This window comes from Microcebus murinus, chromosome 1 (genome assembly GCF_040939455.1).
Source record: "Microcebus murinus isolate Inina chromosome 1, M.murinus_Inina_mat1.0, whole genome shotgun sequence".
Classification (NCBI taxonomy): domain Eukaryota; kingdom Metazoa; phylum Chordata; class Mammalia; order Primates; family Cheirogaleidae; genus Microcebus; species Microcebus murinus.
The window spans coordinates 12,393,333-12,414,474 of NC_134104.1; the positions used below are offsets into that span (position 1 = coordinate 12,393,333).

Genomic DNA, 21,142 nt, shown 5'->3' on the forward strand with positions numbered 1-21,142 from the left:
CACTATATGTGAGAATTTTCCAGCCTAAGTTAACAGGGAGTCCCATAATTTTAAGCCCGGCCAGGTTAATGAAGGCAATCTCCCCGCTAATACTAGGGGAACTCTGCCACCTAGAGACTGGGCACCTAGGCACCAAAGATGAGACTAAGGGTAGCACCTCCCCATGTAAATCTTTTCTATCAAATTGTCTCCTGCACTGGCCACTGGGCTAAGAGAGAGGGGACTGAATAGTGCACAGGGGCCAGCAGCTTGGAGCAAGAATTCTTAAGCTTAAAGCCCATTTCTCTAAAAATCTTTGGATGTGGTTCCTTATACAAGAAATTGTTCAGAAGGAAACAGACTGGAAACATACCATTGTGAGGGAAATATGTTGAAAACACAAAGCCACAAACCTAGTAAGACCAGCCTAGGATTTCTCAGCCTCTAACGCAGTAAGGTGGAGACCCTGGCTTCACATTGGAATCACCTAGGGAGCTTTCAAAAGTACTGCCACCTGGGGCCTTGAGACTCGCCTATAACAGGTCTGAGGTGTGACCTGGTGGCAAGCTTTTTAATTCTTACATACAGTCAAGCTTGAGAACCGCCACCTCAAAGCAGTTGCTAGACCTCAAAATTGCATTCACAGAAAGAAGACTGTAAAATCTGTGTGCTCCAGGGTAAGTGTATCCTCCCTAATGAGTGCGGGCAGGAGAATGGTGCAGGGACAATCTCCCAAGAGCAGAACTAGGGGCTTCCAGATCTACTAAGCATGGAAATAACACCATACCAGGCCAGGGGGTCACCAGCATTCCTGCCCTGCAGGTTTGATGTGCAATGTAGACCAGTGACTATGGGGTTTCCCCCACTCTCCCTTTCCCAAATGGGAGTTTTTAATGCACCTATTGAGTCCCTTTTTCATCATCATATTTGGAAGTTTGGGGGACTTATCTTTTAGCTGTATGTCACACGATCATGAGAAAGCATATGTGAAGTGGATGGAAAAGACACGCACCCAGGGCTTCAAGCTGACATGTCTGGATCAGGGTGTGTCCTCTGCGAGCACAAGAATGGGGAGGTAGCTGGTAGTTGCAGTGAGTTCAACAGAGAGGTCTTTTAAGAAAGAAGTAAGGGCTTTGTATAAAATGGCACGTGATCCAGTAGAGAGAGAAAAATGGATGATACAACAGAGAAAGGAGAGATACTGAGTAGGAAAGAAAGGCTGGGATCTAGTGCACAAGTAGAGGGACAAACCCTTAGAAAGGAGCACAGATAGTGTCACTTACAGTGACAGGACAGAAAGCAGAGTCTGCACATACAGAGGCTGGTGTGTAGGTGGATGTGGTGGTGGGAGTCTAAGGAAGTTCTCTGAGTGCTTCTAATTTCTCAGTGAAATGGAAGCAAATCATTATTTGAAAGTGAGAGTAGAGGAGATGTTGGAAGTATGAGGAGAGAGGAAAAGGTGTAAAATAGTTGTCTGAAAGGAAGAAAGATGGATTGACCAGAGGAAATGTAGTATGACTGCCGGACTTCATGATAGGCCCACTTGAGATTCACTGTCATGAACATTCACTAAGAATCAGGAATCCCGATCAAAATACCAATTGAGTTTGTTCTCCAAAATCAACAAGCTGAAATATATAAGGAAATGCAAAGCAACTAGAATAGCCAAGATAATCTTGAAGAAGAGCGAAGTTGGAGGGCTTACATTTCCTAATTTCAAAACTTCCTATAAAGTCACAGCAATGAAGACAGTGCAGTATTAGTGATAAAGGGAACAGAATAATGAGTTCAGAAAATGCCCACAGGCTGGGCGTGGTGGCTTACACCTCTAATCCTAGCACTCTGGGAGACCAAGGCGGGAGAATCACTTAAGCTCAGGAGTTCAAGACTAGCCTGAGCAAGAGCAAGATCCCATCTCTACTAAAAATAGAAACAAAAAATTAGCAGGCATGTTGGCAAGGCCTGTAATCTCAGCTACTGGGGAAGCTGAGGCAGAAGGATCACTTGAACCCAGGAGCTTGAGGTTGCTGTGAGCTAGGCTGACACCTCGGCACTTACTCTAGCCAGGGTAACAAAATGAGACTCTGTCTCAAAAAAAAAAAAAAGAAAGAAAGAAAGAAAAAAAGAAATATGCCCACACATTTGGCAGCCACTTAATTTTTGATAAAGATGCCAATGCAATTCAATAGGGGTGGGGGGAAAAGAAAGCTTTTCAACAAAGGGGGATAGAACAACTTTCAAAAAATCAACTTTTAATCCTGTCTCACATATATACAAAAATTTACTTGAGATGGACTGTAGGCCTCAATATGAGCACTAAAACTATAAAGCTTCTAGAAGAAATCATAGAGGACATTTTCATGCTCTCAGGACAGGCAAAGAGCAGTTAGAATACAAAAAGGCTCTGACTATAGAAGAAAAAATTAATCAATTTTACTTCATAATAATTAAAAACTTCTGCATCTAGTCGTGAGGTAGTAACAGAGTACAAAATTACCCTTCCACTATGGAAAAAAAAAACCTAAAAAACTGGCAAACGTATAGGAAACAATTTTCAGACACTGGAGAAAATTACTGACAAATATAAGAATGATCCAAGACCTTTCATGAGAAACTATGCAAGTCAGAAAACAACGGAATAACACATTGAAAGGGCCGGGAAGGGGTCAAATCCTGTAAATGTAGAATTCCATACCCACAGAAAATATCTTTTAGAAATAAACAGAAATATAGACTTTTTCAGATAAACCAGAGCAGAGAGGTTTCACTGACAGCGGATACGCGCTAAAAGAAATATTAAAGAAACTTCTCTATAAAGAAAGAAATTGACAACAGATGGAAACTTGGATCTACACAAGGGATGAAGAGTACTGGATATGTTAATCTGTGGGAAAATATAAAAAGCATTTTCTTGTTTTTAAAATGTCTTCAAAAAATGACTAAAGTAAAAATAACACTAATGTATTATAGGCTTATAAAACACTTATGTAGAAGTAAAATACAAGACAGCAATAAGCACAAGGATTGAAGAGGAAATAGAGGCATATTATAAGGGTCACAAATTATATGTGAAATGGCATAAGTGTATTTGAAAGTAGACTGTGATAACTTAAAGATGCATATTGTAAATCTTAGATTGACCTCTAAAAAATATGTTCACACAGTAAGTTAAATAGCATAGATCAAATGAAATACTAAAAAAAACACTCAACTATGCCAAAGCAGCCAAACAAGACAAAAATAGTAAAGAGCAGATGGGACAAATAGAAAACAAACAGTAAAATGGTAGGTTTAAACTCAACCATATCAACAGCTACATTAAATGTGAATGGTCTGAACAATTCAGTTAAAAGTCAGAGTTGTCAAACTGCCTTAAAATGCAAGGCCCAACTATATGCTGCCTACAAAAAATTCAACTTAAATACAAAGACAGAGATAGGTTACAAGTAAAAGGATGGGAAAAAATATGCCATGAAACACTAACCATAAGAAATCCAGAGTGGCTATTATCAGATTAAATACATTTTGGGGTAAGAAATATTATCAGAGATAAAAAGAAAATTTTCCAAATGATAAGGGGGGCTTATTCATCAAGGAGAAACAATAATGTTAAATTTTTAGGTACTTAGTAACAAAGTTTCAAAATACATGAAGCAACAGAATTGAAAGGAGAGATAAATGTGCCATCACAGGAGGAGATACCAAATCTCCTCTCTGAGTAATTGACATAATAAATAGGCAGAGATAGAGAAGACTTAAACAATACCATTAACCAACCTGACTCAAGTGACATTAATAGAGCATTCTACCTAATAATAGCAGAATATACACTATCTTCAAGTGCACATGGAACAATAACCTACATAGAACATGGGCTGAGCCATAAAACAAGTATCAATACATTTTTCTTTATTTTTTTTTGTAGGACTCTCCTTGATAAATAAATTTTTAAGGCTGGGCATGGTGGCTTACGCCTGTAATCCTAGCACTCTGGGAGGCAGAGGCAGGAGGATAGCTTAAGCTCAGGGGTTCAAGACAAGCCTGAGCAAGAGCAAGACCCTGTCTCTACTAAAAATGGAAAAAAGTAGCCAGGCATTGTGGCTTGTGCCTGTTGTCCCAGCTACTCAGGAAGCTGAAGCAGGAGGATCACTTGAACCCAGGAGTTTGAGGTTGCTGTGAGCTAGGGTGACACCAGGCCAACAAAGTGAGACTTCATCTCAAAAAAAAAAAAAAAAAAAAGAAAAAATTTTTTTAAAACACTGAAATCATACAAAGTATGGTATCTGACCATAATAGAATTAAATTATTGGCCGGGCGCGGTGGCTCACACCTGTAATCCTAGTACTCTGGGAGGCCGAGGCAGGAAGATCACTCAAGGTCAGGAGTTCCACCCAGCCTGAGCTAGAGTGAGATCCCGTCTCTACTAAAAATAGAAAGAAGCTAATTGGTCAACTAAAAATACATAAAAAAATTAGCCAGCATGGTGGCGTATGCCTGTAATCCTAGCTACTTGGGAGGCTGAGGCAGCAGGATCGCTTGAGCCCAGGAGTTTGAGGTCACTGTGAGCTAGGCTGATGCCACGGCACTCCAGCCAGGGCAACAGAGTGAGATTCTGTCTCAAAAAAAAAAAAAAAAAAAAAAGAATTAAATTATTAAGATTTGAGAAATACCAAAATATTTGGAAATTAAACAACACACTTCTAAATAATTTATGAGTAAAAGAAGAACTCACGAGGGAATTACAGAATATTTTTAACTAAATGAAAATACAACATATCAAAATTTGAAAGGTAAATTTAAAGTTTTAAATGCTATATCACCAAAAACAGGGTCTCAAATCAATGATCTAAGCTTCCACTTTAAGAAAGCAAAAAAGAGCAAATTAAATACAAAGCAAGCAGAAGAAAGGAAATAAAGAGCGAAAATCAATGAACTAGAAAGATGACAAATAGTAGAGCTAATCGATGAAACCAAAAGCTGTTTCTTGGAAAAAAAGCAACAAAATAGATGAATCTCAAACTAGTCTGAACAAGAAAATAAAAAAAGAAAACCAAAATGACCAATTTCAGAAACGAAAGAGGAAATTTCACTACAAATATTAAAAGAGTAATAAGAGGGCCAAGTTCAGGGGATCACCCTTGTAACCCCAGCACTTTGGGAGGCCAACGTAGGAGGATCGCTTGAGACCAGGAGTTTGAGACCAGCCTGGGCAATAAAGCGAGACTCCATCTATACAAAAAATTTAAACATTTGCCAGGTGTGGTGGTGCTTGCCTGTAGTCCCAGTTACTGGAGAGGCTGAGGCAGGAGGATGGCTTGAGCCCAGGAGTTCCAGGCTGCAGTGAGCTATGATGATGCCACTGTACTCCAGCCTAGGCAACAAAGCGAGACCCTGTCTTTAACAATAACAACAAAAAAGGACAGTAAGAGAATATCATGAAAAGTTTTATGCCAATAAATTGACAACCACTGAATGGGCAAATGTCTGAAAAGATACAAATTATCAAAACGGACTCAAGAAACAGAACACCTGAAGAGCCCTACATCAATTTTAAAACTTAAATTATTAATATAAAGCCTACTCATAAAGGACACTTCAGGCCAAAGTGGCTTCACTCATTAATTCAAATGAATCTTAAGAAAGAAACAGTATCAACTCTTTCAGAAAATAAGGAAGGCAACACTTCTCAAATAATTTTAAGAGGACAAGCTACCCTGACACCAAAACTACTATAAGAAAGGTCAGGAAACTACAGACGCATATCACTTATGAACATAGAGGGAAATGTTCTTGGCAGAATCTATAAAAATTAAATGCCACAATATACATTTTTTAAAAAGTATTAATAATATCCTATGACCAAGTGGAGCTTATTCCAGAAATGCCAGGCTTAATCACTGTGATTCATTACATAAACAGAATAAAATAGAAAAACCATCTCAATGAATATGGCAATCACATCTGACAAAATTCAACACCCAATCATGATTTAAAAGAATAAAGGCCGGGCGCTGTGGCTCACGCCTGTAATCCTAGCTCTTGGGAGGCCGAGGCGGGCGGATTGCTCAAGGTCAGGAGTTCAAAACCAGCCTGAGCAAGAGCGAGACCCCGTCTCTACTATAAATAGAAAGAAATTAATTGGCCAACTGATATATATGTAAAAAATTAGCCGGGCATGGTGGCGCATGCCTGTAGTCCCAGCTACTCGGGAGGCTGAGGCAGAAGGATCACTCAAGCCCAGGAGTTTGAGGTTGCTGTGAGCTAGGCTGACGCCACGGCACTCACTCTAGCCTGGACAACAAAGTGAGACTCTGTCGCAAAAAAAAAAAAATAAAATAAAATAAAATAAATAAAAGAATAAAAATGCTGCCAGGGAATTATTAATAGAAGGGACTTCCTCAACCTGTTATAGAGCATCTATGAACAACCTGCAGCTAACAGCATAGGTAATGGTGAAAGAATGTTTGCCTCTGAGATCAGACACAAAATAAGGATGTCCATTTTCACTACTTTTATTCAACATTGTAATGAATGACAAGAAAAGTAAATAAAAGGTATAGATAGTAGATAGAAAAAATTAAAATTATCTTTAGTCTCAGAAGCCATGATCAGGTATACAGAAAATCTAAAGGAATTTACCAAAAAAAAAAAAAAAAAAAAAAAAAAAAAAGGCTACTAGGACTAATAAATGCAGCATACACAAGATTGCCAAGCACTTGCAGGCCAGGCTCAGGGGCTCACACTTGTAATCCTAGCACTTTGGGAGGCTGAGGCAGGAGGATAGCTTGAATCTAGGAGTTTGAGACCAACCTGGGCAACAGAGCAAGACCCCGTCTCTACAAAAACTAAAATAACTAGCCAGGCAGTGGAGTGTGCATGTAGTCCTAGCTACTCGGGAGGCTGAAGTAGGAGGATCGCTTGAGCCCAAGAGTTCAAAGCTGCAGTGTGCTATGATCATGCTAATGCACACCAGCCTGGGCAACAGAGTGAGACCCTGTCTCAAAAAAAAAAAAATGTATTTCTCTACACTAGAAATAAACAATTAGAAACAAATTTTAATATATCATTTATAATAGCATCCAAAAACATGAACTGAATTACCTGGGGATAACTTTAACCAAATATGTGCAAGACATGTTAAAGTTTCAGTAAACACTGCTAAGAAAAATTAAAGAACACCTAAATAAATAGAAAGATCTAACATGTTCATGGATTGGAAAATTGAATATAGTCAAGGTGTCAATATCCCCCAAATTATCTATAGATTCAATGTTAACCCAATCAAAATCACACCAGTCTTCTTGTTTTTGTTTCTTCATTTTTCCGAAATTGACAAGTTGAGCCTCAAACTTATATAGAAATGCAAAGATTATAGAATAGTGGAAACAATTTTTAAAAGAAGAACCATGTTGGAGACTTACACTAACTTATGTACTTGAATTACTAGATAAATAAGACAGTGTGGTATTTATATGTAAGACAGATATATAGATGAACGGAACAGAGTACAGAGACAGATCCACACATATATGGTCAACAGATTTTCTACAAAGGAGCCAAAGTAATTCAATAGGGAAATTATTGCTTTTTTCCAACAAATAGTGCTGGAACAACTGGATACCCTATTTTTAAAAAAAATGAAGCCTGACATTTACCTTACACCATGTACATAATTCAACTCCACAGAACCAAACATAAATGCTAAACTATAAAGATTCAAAAAGATATAGGAGAACATTTTTATACCCTGAAGATAAGCAAAAATTCTTCAACATAACAGAAAAACACAAGCCATAAAAGGAAAAGAAGTGGTAAATTAAATTCATCAAAATTTAAAACATCTGCTTTTCAAAAGAAAATGAAAAAGCAAGCCACAGACTGGGAAGAAATACGTACAATATACATTTCTGACAAAGGACTTGAATAAAGCACTCATATAATTCAATAAGAAGACAAACTGTCCATTTTTTATAGGGTAAATAACTCAAACACTTTATAAAAGAAAGTATATGCATTGCCAATATACACATGAAAAATGCTCAGGGAAACGTGTTGGACTCTGGAGAGGTAGTTTCGTGAAGAAGGAACCTATCTCTCTTTGCTTACTGTGATATCCTAAACACCTAGCATAGTGCCTTTCCATGTAAATGTAAATACTTATTTTGTGAATGAACGAAAGGGCAAATGTCAGATTGGTGTGGCCCAGTCCTGAAAGGTGACGTTTCAATTTAGATGAGACTTGATTTTAATACTTTCAATTTTGGAAAGTCTTGGATCCCTATTCTTTTTTTTTTTTTTTTTAATTGGATCCCTATTCTTAAATAACATAGGACATGGTCAAGAGAAAACGAAACTCTTTTCCTCTGTTAGTTACTCATATGCTTACTGTTATGATCATAGCTAAGCTTGTCAATCTAGAACACTTTAGGTTTGCTGCACACTTACCTGTATGATTTCTTTTTTAAAAGAAAACTTACTGCTTCTCATTACAAAAGTAACACATAAGTAGTCTAGAAATTCCTAAAAAATAAAGAAGAAAACAAACATTCCCTAAAATCCCATCATCCAACTGCCATTGAGTTCTTCCTTCTTGGAGTTCCTGTTTTCTTCATAGTCTGTTCCACTGTTTTGGCACCAACAGCATAAAGGGCATGAATGCAGAAGTTGGCATGAAAAGGAGTCAGGTGGGTCCCTTGGGGATAGACGGGACATTCATGTGGAATTTTCCAGCAGGCAGCTGGAAGTGCAGTTCTAAACCAGGAGAGAGTTCAGTCAGATCCCTAGGTGGGGAGAGAAAGGAATCACAGAGGTATCAGGGAAGCCTCAGAGATGAGGCCGTTGTCCGAGAAGGAAAGCAAACCAACAAGAAAGAAGTTTCATAGCATAGGCCAGGCGCGGTGGCTCACGCCTGTAATCCTAGCTCTCTGGGAGGCCAAGGTGGGAGAATCGCTCGAGGTCAGGAGTTCGAAACCAGCCTGAGCAAGAGCGAGACCCTGTCTCTACTATAAATAGAAACAAATTAACTGGCCAACTAAAATATATAGAAAAAATTAGCCGGGCATGGTGGCATATTCCCGTAGTCCCAGCTACTCGGGAGGCTGAGGCAGAAGGATCGCTTGAGCCCAGGAGTTGGAGGTTGCTGTGAGCTAGGCTGATGCCACAGCACTCACTCTAGCCTGGGCAACAAAGTGAGACTCTGCCTCAAAAAAAAAAGGAAGTTTCCTAGAATGGAATCTGTTTATATAACCTTGTTCCAGAAAATAAAAAGATTAAAGCATCAGAAAGAACCCATTTTCCCTTGAATTTTTATCTATGTTTTCTTGGGCTCTTCAGGAGCTTAGAATGTGCTTTCACTCCATCTTCTCCACACCTGTGGACTGTAGCCAGCATTCCTTTCAAGAAAATGAGTTGACATGTGAAGGACACAGAATTAACCAGAATATTACTTCCCAAATGTCACTTTTTCCTTCCTCTGAATATTGACGGCATCTATTCTTTTTTTAAATGTGAGTTTGTTTAGAATGGCTTTTCAGGACTACCTTCACACACCCACATTGTGAACAAACGAATTTGCTTAAATCTATGCTCTTGAAAAGAAGGCAAGTTTGCAAGTGGATAAAATGTCTTGCTGATTTTTATCAGTTGTATCTATTTATGATCCTCTGGCTATCTTTTCAATAGGCTCCATTCCTGCTGCTTCAAGTTCTGGTCACAAAGGACAACCCTCGGGAGTTTTTGTCATTTGCCAGAAATTTCCTATTGGAAGATTTGACATGTCTGACTGGAGAGAGATGGAAGTCCAGCAGTGGCTGTGCAAATGGCTCCCAGATGTCCCAGAGCAGACAGAGGAGCTGCTGTCTCTAGAATGGAAAAATGCTAGAAAATGCTGTCAAGGTACCCAAAGTCTAGCTGATAACGCATATTCACCAACAACTTGTTAAAAGACCTCCCGAACACCTCGACATAAAAACTGAACAACCAGGCCGGGCGCGGTGGCTCACGCCTGTAATCCTAGCTCTCTGGGAGGCCGAGGCGGGCGGATTGCTCAAGGTCAGGAGTTCGAAACCAGTCTGAGCAAGAGTGAGACCCCGTCTCTACTATAAATAGAAAGAAACTAATTGGCCAACTGATATATATATATAAAAAAAAAAAAAAAAAATTAGCCGGGCATGGTGGCGCATGCCTGTAATCCCAGCTACTCGGGAGGCTGAGACAGAAGGATCGCTCGAGCCCAGGAGTTTGAGGTTGCTGTGAGCTAGGCTGACGCCATGGCACTCACTCTAGCCTGGGCAACAAAGTGAGACTCTGTCTCAAAAAAAAAAAAAAAAAAAAAACTGAACAACCCTATGCAGAAAAGAACCTCCTAAATCTGTTATCTAACTCAAACAAACGGATCTTAGAAGCCAAATCTTGTTTCTTGTGCATTCACATCTCAATAGGATGCTACACAGAAAATATCCCCTATTGGACTGTCATTCCCTCATTCAACAACCATTACAGAACCCAACAGTACATTGAATCTCAAAGGCAACACATCCAAAGCTGAACTCACCACCCTCCTCTCAAGCCCCTCTTTCCAACCCCAACTCAAGACTTCCAGCCAAATCCATTCCCTGATTCACAAGAGGAAAGATGATTGTTTGCATGAATTGGGGAAGGGGGATCCCATTCGGCTTTGTGGGCCCACTTTTAAGTTCTGCCACTGTTCACAGAAAGAGGTAGAGGCAGGGCAGGGGCATATCACGTCAGAATAACAATGCAGACTTTTTTTTTTATGTTATCAGCAATACAAGGTAAGAAGTACTATAGTGAGCTCATGAAAGCATAGTGAGGGAGATGTGGAGATTGGCTGGGAGGAGAGTGGGGAAGCTTTCAGCTTAGTGCTTGGTACAAAGTACATGCTCAACACATGATTAATGAATGAAAGGAAGTGACCTCTGAACATCAACTACATACTAAATGGGCTCCCCTACACAGAGAAGCAAGGAGGCTTTTTCCTAAGAGCAAAGCCTCAGCCCTTCAATTCCCAGATGTGTTCAAGGAATGACAAAACTTGGGCTGTGCCATGGCAGCAGGCTGGAAACATGGTGAGGAGTCTTGGACAGTATTTGGTAGACCATGGATACCCAGAAATGCCAAAGTGTCTACTAATGACTGAACTTTTTAATGCAATGTCAGTAGTCCTGTGGATGGCAGCTCTTACAGAAGCAAAATGGATTTGGAAAATATAGTGGTAGTTCAGCTGAGAGACAGAAAAGCAGTGAGATGAAGTGACAATGAAATAGATGATGGGTGGACCCAAAACTAAAATGTAGAGTCTATTCTGTTTGTTCCTTCAACAAAAAATTAAAAGCAGCTCTCTGGGCTTTCTGCAGACTGAGCTATCAGACAAAAAAAAAAAAAAGAATAAAAGAAAAAAATTTTGTATTAAAAAATATTTAAAAAAAATAAAAATAAAAAAATAAAAGCACCTCTCTCTCATCTTAAAGAAACAGGCAAACACTCTCCTGTCTTCCTGCGGGCTTTTCCTGGCATCCTCACAAGTTGCCTTCAAACCCAAGGTTCTCTAAAATTTCTCCTGCCTGTCTCCCCCTCTTCGATGCACATCAGTTTAGCTTCTGCCCTCTCCACTTCAGCCACTGGTGCTCAATCCATCAGGCACTTTCCAATTCTTACCCTGCTGGACTTCTACCTTTATTCAACACTGGACAGGGCTGACCACCTCTCCAGAGCTTTCTTCACCTCTTATCCCCAACATACCTGCATCCCCGGTGTCTTCTCCCTGGCTGTGTCAGCTCCTTACACCACCAGCTGTGCACTAATGACTCCCAGATCTCTATCTCCTCTCAGCCATCTCTCCTGACTCCACACGTGTTTACCCAACTGCCTCCTAGACATCCTCGCTTATTTGTCCCAGGGGCAGCTCAAACTCCACAGGCCCCAGACGGAAATCATCCAGCTGTGTGACTTGGGCACATTAGTTAACTCGCTCCCTTAACTATAAAATAAGGGCATTACTAATAGCCAATTCACACAGAAGCCTGTTATGGAGATTAAATAGCACAGAATAACATGTCAGGTAGACTCTGACACATGGCGTGCAATCTCCACGTGTTAACCACTGTTAACTCTCAAACCCACTCCTTCGTCCTCATAAACCCATCACCCGTGCTATTCACCAAGCCAGACCCTTGGCATCCTCCTTGACACCCCTCTCTTTCTCAACCTCAGTCATTCTGTCCCAGCATTTCCACCCCACTTCCCAAACATCGGCCTATGTCTCTCCTCCACTGCCATCACCTTCAGCTTTCATCATCCTCAGGGACTAGAGCCATTCTTTCCATGACCCCATTCTTTCTAGGAGCACATTGCACGACCCCTCACCTTCCTCTTACAATCTTTCAATGACTTCCCACTGCCTTGGGGACAAAATCCAAACTCTTTGAAAGGGAAAAGGCTCTTTAGGACCTAATCTCAGCCTCTCCTTCAGTCTATCTCACTCCTGGCTGGTCCTCCTTCGGGGGGAGGTGATAGCGCAGTAACTCACCAGGCTCAGTAGCCCTCTCCTCCCCCCAACCTTCTCCTCCCTCCAGATGTAGCTTGGGTGCCACTACCTCTGGGAAGCCTCCCTGGACTTCTAGTCCAATGAGTTTCTTTGTTCCCCAGGCCCTCTGCCCTAACATTTAGCATGTTTTGGGAAATATCTGCTTACTTGCCTGTACTCCCCACTAAACCAAGGTGTCTGCAGGCAGAACAATTGTTTTTTATTTCCACGTCCCCAACACCAGGCAGACAGTAGGTACTCAAAGAAAGTACTCAGGACAAAGCGCTCTCGGCAAAAAGGAAAAACTTGGTTTGGGCAATCGAAGAAAAGAGTTTGGCGAATCAACTCCTCCGGCGGCACAAGGCTGCACGTGGCTATCCAGCGCCTGCAAGTCCTTCTCAGTGTTTTAGCTCGCGCAGAACCGACCCGCACAAGTCCAGCAGACGCAGGGCTGCACCGGGAGAGGCTTTTCTCCGCAGAGCGCACGAGAGCCTGCAAACGCACCCCAGAGGGCTGAGTCCTGCGCCCTTTGTTCGAGGCAGCCCAGGAGGGCTCCGTGCCCGCCCGCCCGCCCGCCGCGGTAGGGCCTGCTCGGGCAGAACCGCGCACGGAAACGCACCGGGAGCGCCGCGCTGGGCGGGGGCGCGACTCCGGGCCATCCCGGCGGCCTTGTGCTCCCGCGCTCCGCGACGCTCTTCGCCCGGGCCGGGCTCCGGCCCCGGGACGTCACCCCCGGGCCACTGCCCCAGCCGGCGGGAAAGAGCCCGACGTCCCGTCGTCACGCGCCGGCAGGCGGGCGCGCGGCGCGCGGGGCGGGGCAGGGGCGGGGCCAGCGCGGGCGGGGCGGGAGCCAGGCACAGGAAGCGCCGGGAGGCCCGAGCTGTCCCAGGGTGCCCCGCGCGGCGTGGAGTCGGGCCGCTGCCGCCATCCCGCTGGCGAGAGGGAGAGAGAGGCCCGCCCGCTCGCCGGCCGGGCCAGTGTGGCCCAGTGCGTGAGGGCGCGGGGGCCCGTGTCAGCGAGACGCAGAGCGCAGCCGCCACCACCAAACGGACATGTTGGAGCCCAGCGCCGCCGCCGCCTCTTTCTCCTCACCCTGCGAACGGGACTGAGTAGGGGCCCGCCACCCCTCCGCCTCTGCCGCCCGCCTCGCCGCGTCGGCCGCAGCCTCTTCCCTCCCGGCCTCAGGCTCCGCTGCTCGTCGCCTCCCCCCGCTGCCAGGCCCAGCCGGTTCCCCGGCCCCGCTCCGCCCCGGCGCGAGGTCTATGTGACCGGCGGGCCCGGAGCAGCCACCGCCGCAGCGCGAACATGGACGCCGTCAACGCCTTCAACCAGGAGGTGAGGGGTGCTCGGGGCAGGGGGGTGCCGGGCCTGCTGCGGGAACCGGGGCCCGTTTCTCCCGCCGCCGGGGGTTTGAAGCTTTGGTCGGGGTGGGGACGCTTCCTGCCCCGGTTCCGGGGCTGCGGGGCCTGCGCGGAGCGGCCTGTGGCCCGGGAGAGGTCGCAGCAACCACGGGAACTGACCCCACACCCCTCCCCCACCGCCCACCCCCGGGCGGCGACCTCGGGCTGCCCCCCTCGCCCCCTTGCGGCCTCCCCCAGCCCGCGTTGGCGCCGGTTCCTCTAACTTCGCCCCTTTTCGGGTCCGAGCGCCCTAGCTCTCTGCTCCTCGCCCCGTTATGGGCTCCGCGGTGCTGGGAGCCCGCAAGGGGCTAAGAAAGAAGCGCGGGCGGGCGTGTGGGGTTGGGGGTGGGGGAGCGGGAGCATCTGCCGGCCGTGGGGCTGGCGGAGCGGTGGCTTCTGCTCTCCTGTTGCTCAGGCCGCGGCGCGTCGACGGCTGGACTCTGATCCCGAGTCGGGGAGGAGTTGGAAAAGGTGTTCATCCCCCTCCTCCGGGTTTCACTCACTTGGGAACTGGGGTTATGGCTCCTTATCATTTCGAGTCGTGAACATAACCCTCTTAGCGGCTCTGTGGCTCCAACGTGACACCTAAAAAGTTGAATGGGAGAGAAAAGTATTTGCTCTGCTTTGGTCCGCTAGAAAGCCGCGTTGTCCTCCAGTTCCCTACCTTCACACCCCCTCCCGAGGTAGTAATAATTCTCGACTCTGTCTTACTAGAACATTTACATGTGAAAACCTCCCCAAACCGGGAACAAAGCTACTTGCCGCCTTAAAGCTCTCTACTATTATCTCTGATCATTATTCCAGGTGTTGCTTTTCGAGTATAGAGTACATGCTGTTTGTCAGAATCGATTTGGGAGGAGGGGACTTGACCATTGATGATCTAAAATGCAGTTACGGAATGGGAACTATTAACATGGGTTGGGTTATATTATCTTCCTTTTCCAAGTGCTAGAGATAAACCAACATAGAAAATAATCAGATTTAGTTTGAGAGGTGTTGATTTGGCATTAAAAACTTGCTTCATCTCACAATGAGATTTTGTAGTTTTACTTCTAACAGAATTAGGGTGCAATAACTTTCTTTTCGATTTGTAGTGCCATAATACGGAACTCTTCAGTTACACTGCAGTTGAGACCATTTATTGCCATGTAAATTATCCTAAAAATGATATTTCTTCAACTGATGGGTACATAAAATGTCTTAACTGCAATACTTACAACTGGTATTGGACAGTGTCTTGTAAAAGTTCAGTGGTAATTATTTTCGAAATAACAAAATTATTTTCTAATTTTTGATCAGAGAATTTGTGATGCCTCAAATAATTCATAGTTGGGCGCTGACTTTGTTTTCTGAAGGTAAAATTCGGTAAAATATTGGCTCTATGAGGGTAAAGTTTCTATTCTCCTCTCTCCCCCTCCACCACAGCAGGTGCCTAACAAATACTTGTTGAATAATTTCGAACTTATACAAATGGTACAATTGTTAAAAGATTTCAAATACATTTTTCTTCAAAGACAAAAACTATTGAATGTTTTCAATGAAAGAGAGTTTTAATGTATTCTTAAGATTGGAAATATTTAATTCTGATTTAGACATTATGGAAGTTGACATCAAACACATTATTAAGGAAAATTTTCTATTAATCCTGAAAAGGACCATCTGAAGTTTTTACTTTGAAACTAAAATTAGGAATGATACTGACTTTGAAGAAGGGAAGAGGTTGGTTTGACTTTTTTAAATGTGCAAAATGAGGACTTTCTTATCATTGTTCATTTTCCTCAAATAATTTTCCATTTTTTCAGTTCTAATCTTTATGGACTACAGATTGCATTTATGATATATGTATGTTGCTAATGCCAACTCTTCTGCAAAATTGGAACTTTCTTTTGGGGAAATTAACCTGACTTTAAAATTCATCTTGTGCCTACGTGATTTGTAGTGCTTTAACTATTTCTCCTAGTTCATGAAATGTTATTGATTAGTTCCCCGTAATCTCTATTCTTCCAGAGCTAATCTTCAATTAACAAACTTTTTTTTTTTTTTTTGAGACAGAGTCTCACTCTGTTGCCTGGGCTAGAGTGCTGTCGTGTCAGCCTAGCTCATAGCAACTTCAAACTCCTGGGCTCAAGCAGTTCTTCTGCCTTAGCCTCCCAAGTAGCTGGGACTACAGGCATGCACCATCATGCTCGGCCAATTTTTTACATATATTTTTAGTTGTCCAGCTAATTTCTTTCTATTTTTTTAGGGGAGACAGGGTCTCGTTCTTACTCAGGCTGGTCTCGAACTCCTGACCTTGAGCGATCCACCCACCTCAGCCTCCCAGAGTGCTAGGATTACAGGCGTGAGCCATCACGCCTGGCCGAATTAACAAACTTTTGAGTGCCTTCTGAGCTGCACAGGTGTGTGCTAAGTACTGTAGGACAACCAAAGGTCTCTGTCTAGTCGAATTAATAAAGGACATAAGACTCTCACATAATGGTCTAATAGAGTTGCAGTCCCCAACCCTGGGCTGGTATTGCTCTGGCCTGTTAGGAATAGGGCCACACAGCTGGAGGTGAGTGGCTAGCAAGTGAGTGAGTGAAGCTTCATGTGTATTTACAGTGGCTCACCATCCCTCACATCACTGCATAAACTGATCAGCAGTGACATTAGATTCTCACAGGAGCGTGAACTCTACTGTAAATTGCATTTGTGAGGAATCTAAGTTGCGGGCTCCTCATTAGAATCTAATGCCTGATGATCTGAGGTGGAGCTGAGGCGGTGATACTAGGGCTGGGGAGCGGCTGCAAATAGTTTATCGTTAGCAGAGAGGTTTGACTACACAATAAATATAATATGCTTGAATCATCCTCAAATCATCCCTCCACCCCCAATGAAAAAATTGTCTTCCACAGAATCAGTCCCTGGTGCCAGAAAGGCTGGGACAGCTATATAAAGGATGTAAGCCATAAGACTATCATACATTAAGGTTACCTTAATATGTGTTAGAACAGCTTCCTTTGGGAACCTTATTGTAGTATGGGATGGCCTTGAGGAATCAGGGAAGACTTGGGAAGGGAAGAGGTGTCAGTTTTAGGATTTCAGGTATGGTAAATGGTGATCAGGGACAACAACGCTGAGAAGAAAATAGAACAGTAATTTGATTCCAAAGGCTACTGGAAAGTAGTTTGGGGCATGACAAACTTGGGTCTGATATGTTAGAATTTCATTTTAGGCTGTGGGTAAACATCAAAGGTTTTAAACAGTGGAATAATGTAATCAAAACTGTTTTATTTGTAGTAGTTTATGTTGTAGGAGGCAGAGACTTGGTAGGAAAGGTGAGTAAAACTTGAATTTGGCCAGTCTGTAGTGGGAATGGAGAGGAGGGGAAGGATGTGTGGGCTAAAGGAATTTGTGGACCTTGGCATCTGATAGGTTTATAAGCGCCTTTTGTCCCTACATTCTAAGTGTGGAGAGGGTGGTGATACCATTAATACAAGTCATCAAAAGCCTATTTAGCAGAGAAGAAAATGTGTTTGATTTTTGAACAGGTTGAGCTTGAGTGAAGTGTGGAACAGTCATGTGGAAATTTTTGGCAAGCAGTTGGGCATGTAGAACTCAAACTTGGAAGCAACCAAGAGATAAAGGGAGACATCCAGGAGTCACTTTCAGATGTGCCCTGGAGAAAATTAAAACGGGGGAGGGATCCCCTTTGGCATGTCAGGCACTTTATATAATACACATATCTAATTTAATAGATATGTAGTCCCACAACCCTGCATAGACATTTAATTATAGGTGAGGAAACTGATTTTCTAAGAAATTAATAATTCAGCCAAGGGCACATTACTAACTAGTGGCAAAGCTGTGAATGCAGATATCTGTGAATGCGGATATCTCCAATTTAATTGTTGCCTGACGCTTATATTTTGTATAATACCAAGGGAGTGGTCACAGATTAAAGACTTGGCCACTGAAGGGGGGCTCACGCCTGTAATCCTAGCACTCTGGAAGGCCAAGACCAGGAGGATAGCTTGAAGGTCAGGAGTTTGAAATCAGCCTGATGAGTGAGACCCTATTTCTACTAAAAAAAAATAGAATTAGCTGGGCAACTAAAAACAGGAAAAAAAAATTATAAATTTAAAAAAAACGTGGCCACTGAATTTTTTCTTTTCTTTTCTTTTTTTTTGAGACAGAGTCTCTGTTGCCCTGGCTAGAGTGCTATGGCGTCAGCCTAGCTCACAGCAACCTCAAACCCCTGGGCTCAAGTGATCCTCGTGCCTCAGCCTCCCGAGTGGCTGGGTACAGGCATGTGCCACCATGCCCAGCTAATTTTTTCTATATGTTTAGTTGGCCAATTAATTTGTTTGTATTTTTAGTAGAGACGGGGTCTCCCTCTTGCTCAGGCTGGTTTCGAACTCCTGGCCTTGAGTGATCCACCCGCCTCAGCCTCCCAGAGTGCTAGGATTATAGGTGTGAGCCACAATGCCCCACCGGCCACTGAAATTTTTAAGGGTAATAGGATTTGAAGTTTAGGGTTGAATGGTGATGATGGGATATAAGGAAAATAAGAGGTGGGCAAAGGTCAAGTAGTGGTTAGAAGTTTGGTTTCAAGGGATAAAAAGGAAAAGTTGCTTTAAGGGTGAAGAGCAGTTAACAGTATACCAGGCACTGGTGCCAGGCAATTCCTATATTTATATCGTATATATGAGGTTTTCCACTTAGTGGTATTCAATCCCTGGTCTCTATTATAGGCTTGAGTATTTTTGAGGTAGTGGAGAAAACACATCATAGTTTAAAGCCGAAATAGGGGATGGTTAACTTGGAGCAAAATTGTGGATAAAAGGAAAGGGACAGATCAGAAACACAGGTAAAAGAAGTCTATGTCTGATATAGAAGGAAAGGAGATGAGAAAGGTGAGGTTATTAGAGACGTCCATTTAACCAGAGTATTTGGAGAACTTTTATGGCAAGACACTGGAGTGTTGGGAAAGATACAGAGTGAAAAAGAATCTGATCAATTATGGCCAATACTTACCTATGTTCTACTGTGTTACTTACACACTTCTTAATGTGAAGATTTTGGTGTTTTGTTAAAGTTTGTAGAATGAATAAAGGTTATAGATTGTATTTTATTTTATTTTATTTTATTTTTTTGAGACAGAGTCTGACTCTTGCCCCAGCTAGAGTGCGGTGGTGTCAGCCTAGTTCACAGCAACCTCAAACTCTTGGGCTCAAGCAATCTTTCTGCCTCAGCCTCCTGAGTAGCTGGGATTACAGGCATGTGCCACCATGCCCAACTAATTTTTTCTATTTTTTGGTAGAGACAGGGTCTCGCTCTTGTTCAGGCTGGTCTCCAACTCCTGAGCTCAAACGATCCACCTGCCTCAGCCTCCCAGAGTGCTAGGATTACAAGCGTGAGCCACCGCACCTGGCCAGTATATATTGTATTTTTGGTCACCCATTGATTGTATTTTTAGCCTTTAATCAATCTTCCCTAAATCTAAAAGAATGTATCTTGTTTGCCCCTCCCCTCCTTTTTGTAGCATCTACAGTTTTAAGACATTTATTTTCTCTGCACTATTTTTTTTTTTTTTTTTTTTTTTGAGACAGAGTCTCACTTTGTTGTCCAGGCTAGAGTGAGTGCCGTGGCGTCAGCCTAGCTCACAGCAACCTCAAACTCCTGGGCTCAAGCGATCCTCCTGCCTCAGCCTCCCGAGTAGCTGGGACTACAGGCATGCGCCACCATGCCCGGCTAATTTTTTTTTTATATATATATCAGTTGGCCAATTAATTTCTTTCTATTTATAGTAGAGACGGGGTCTCGCTCTTGCTCAGGCTGTTTTTGAACTCCTGACCTTGAGCAATCCGCCCGCCTCGGCCTCCCAAGAGCTAGGATTACAGGCGTGAGCCACAGCGCCCGGCCTCTCTGCACTATTTTACTTTTTTTTTTTTTTTTTTTGATACAGAGTCTTGCTGTGTTGCCCAGGCTAAAGTGAGTGCCATGGCGTCAGCCTAGCTCACGCAACCTCAAACTCCTGGGCTCAAGCTATCCTTCTGCCTCAGCCTCCCGAGTAGCTGGGACTACAGGCATGCGCCACCATGCCCGGCTGACTTTTTCTATATATATTAGTTGGCAAATTAATTTCTTTCTATTTCTAGTAGAGACAGGGTCTCACTCTTCCTCAGGCTAGTTTTGAACTCCTGACCTTGAGCAGTCTGCCAGCTTCAGCCTCCCAGACTGGTAGGATTACAGGCATGAGCCAGGTGCCCGGCCTGCACTATTTTACTTTAAATGTTAGTTGTTACTATTTTGTTTTATGTTTTTAATTAAAAATAAAATATTATAAAGTCCTCCTTTCCTTTCATTATATTTTAGCCCCCCTTCCCAGCAGAGGCAATCAAATAATGAATTTGGTATTAATCTCTATAGTCTAAAAGCATGATATTCTGCGTATAATATGTATGGGTGGTATGTTATGCATATTCCTTGGTGTGCTCCCTTTTTTTGCTCAAAGATTAATACTATGTAAGATTTAGTTCATTTTTTCTGACAAACTGCAACGAACTTTCTCAAACATGTCTCCTTGTGTACATATGTAAGAGTTTGTCTAGAATAGCTATTCTCGAACTTTTTGGGTTTTGACCTTTTACAATTCTTAAGTGTTAAGTACCACAGAGAGCTTTTGTATCAGTATGCTCTATTGATATTTACTATATTGGAAATTTAAACTAAGAATTGTAAGCATTCAAAACAATAAACTCTTGGCCCGGTGTGGTGGCCCATGCCTATAATCCTAACACTCTGGGAGACTGAGGCAGGAGGATCGGAGTTAAAGACCAGCCTGAGCAAGAGTGAGACCCTGTCTCTACTAAAAATAGAAAAAATTAGCCCCAGCTACTCTGGAGGCTGGGGCAGAAGGATTGCTTAAGCCCAGGAGTTTGAGGTTGCTGTGAGCTAGGCTATGCCACGGCACTCTAGCCCAGGCAGCAGAGCAAAATTCTGTCTCCAAAAAAAACCCACGAACTTCTCATTACATGTTAACATAACATTTTCAATGAAAAGTAGTATTTTCAAAACAAAAATTAGTGGGAAGAGTGGCATCATTTTTGCAAATCTCATTTAAACTTCGGTTTAATAAAACCTGGATCCTCATATCTACTTTTTCATTCAGTCTCTTGCAATAACACACATCAGTTAGACTCTGGAAAACACTGCTGCGTACTTGTGAGAAAATAAA

At 42.9% G+C, this 21,142-nt stretch overlaps 1 protein-coding gene and 1 long non-coding RNA gene across 7 annotated transcripts in view; one reads left to right on the top strand and one right to left on the bottom strand.

Annotated features, from left to right (window-relative positions):
• Window positions 1-8,260: 8,260 nt before the first annotated feature.
• LOC142871479 (uncharacterized) lies at window positions 8,261-13,324 on the bottom strand. The gene is made up of 2 exons (XR_012919734.1): window positions 13,143-13,324; window positions 8,261-8,759 (listed from the first exon to the last, which is right to left on the bottom strand). It is a non-coding gene; the product is annotated as an uncharacterized LOC142871479 (long non-coding RNA).
• An 85-nt stretch (window positions 13,325-13,409) lies between these two features.
• The window catches only part of SCAF4 (SR-related CTD associated factor 4), a 64,575-nt gene continuing 56,842 nt past the window's right edge, over window positions 13,410-21,142 (top strand). For 4 of the 6 annotated variants that reach the window (XM_076000499.1, XM_012780921.3, XM_012780919.3 and 1 more), the window contains exon 1: window positions 13,412-13,858. In XM_076000499.1, the coding sequence (XP_075856614.1) occupies window positions 13,829-13,858 (30 nt within the window). In that variant the 5' untranslated portion in view covers window positions 13,412-13,828. Of the gene's footprint in view, window positions 13,859-21,142 lie in introns of all 6 variants that reach the window. The other 2 variants (XM_012780918.2, XM_012780922.2) reach the window with 1 other exon arrangement.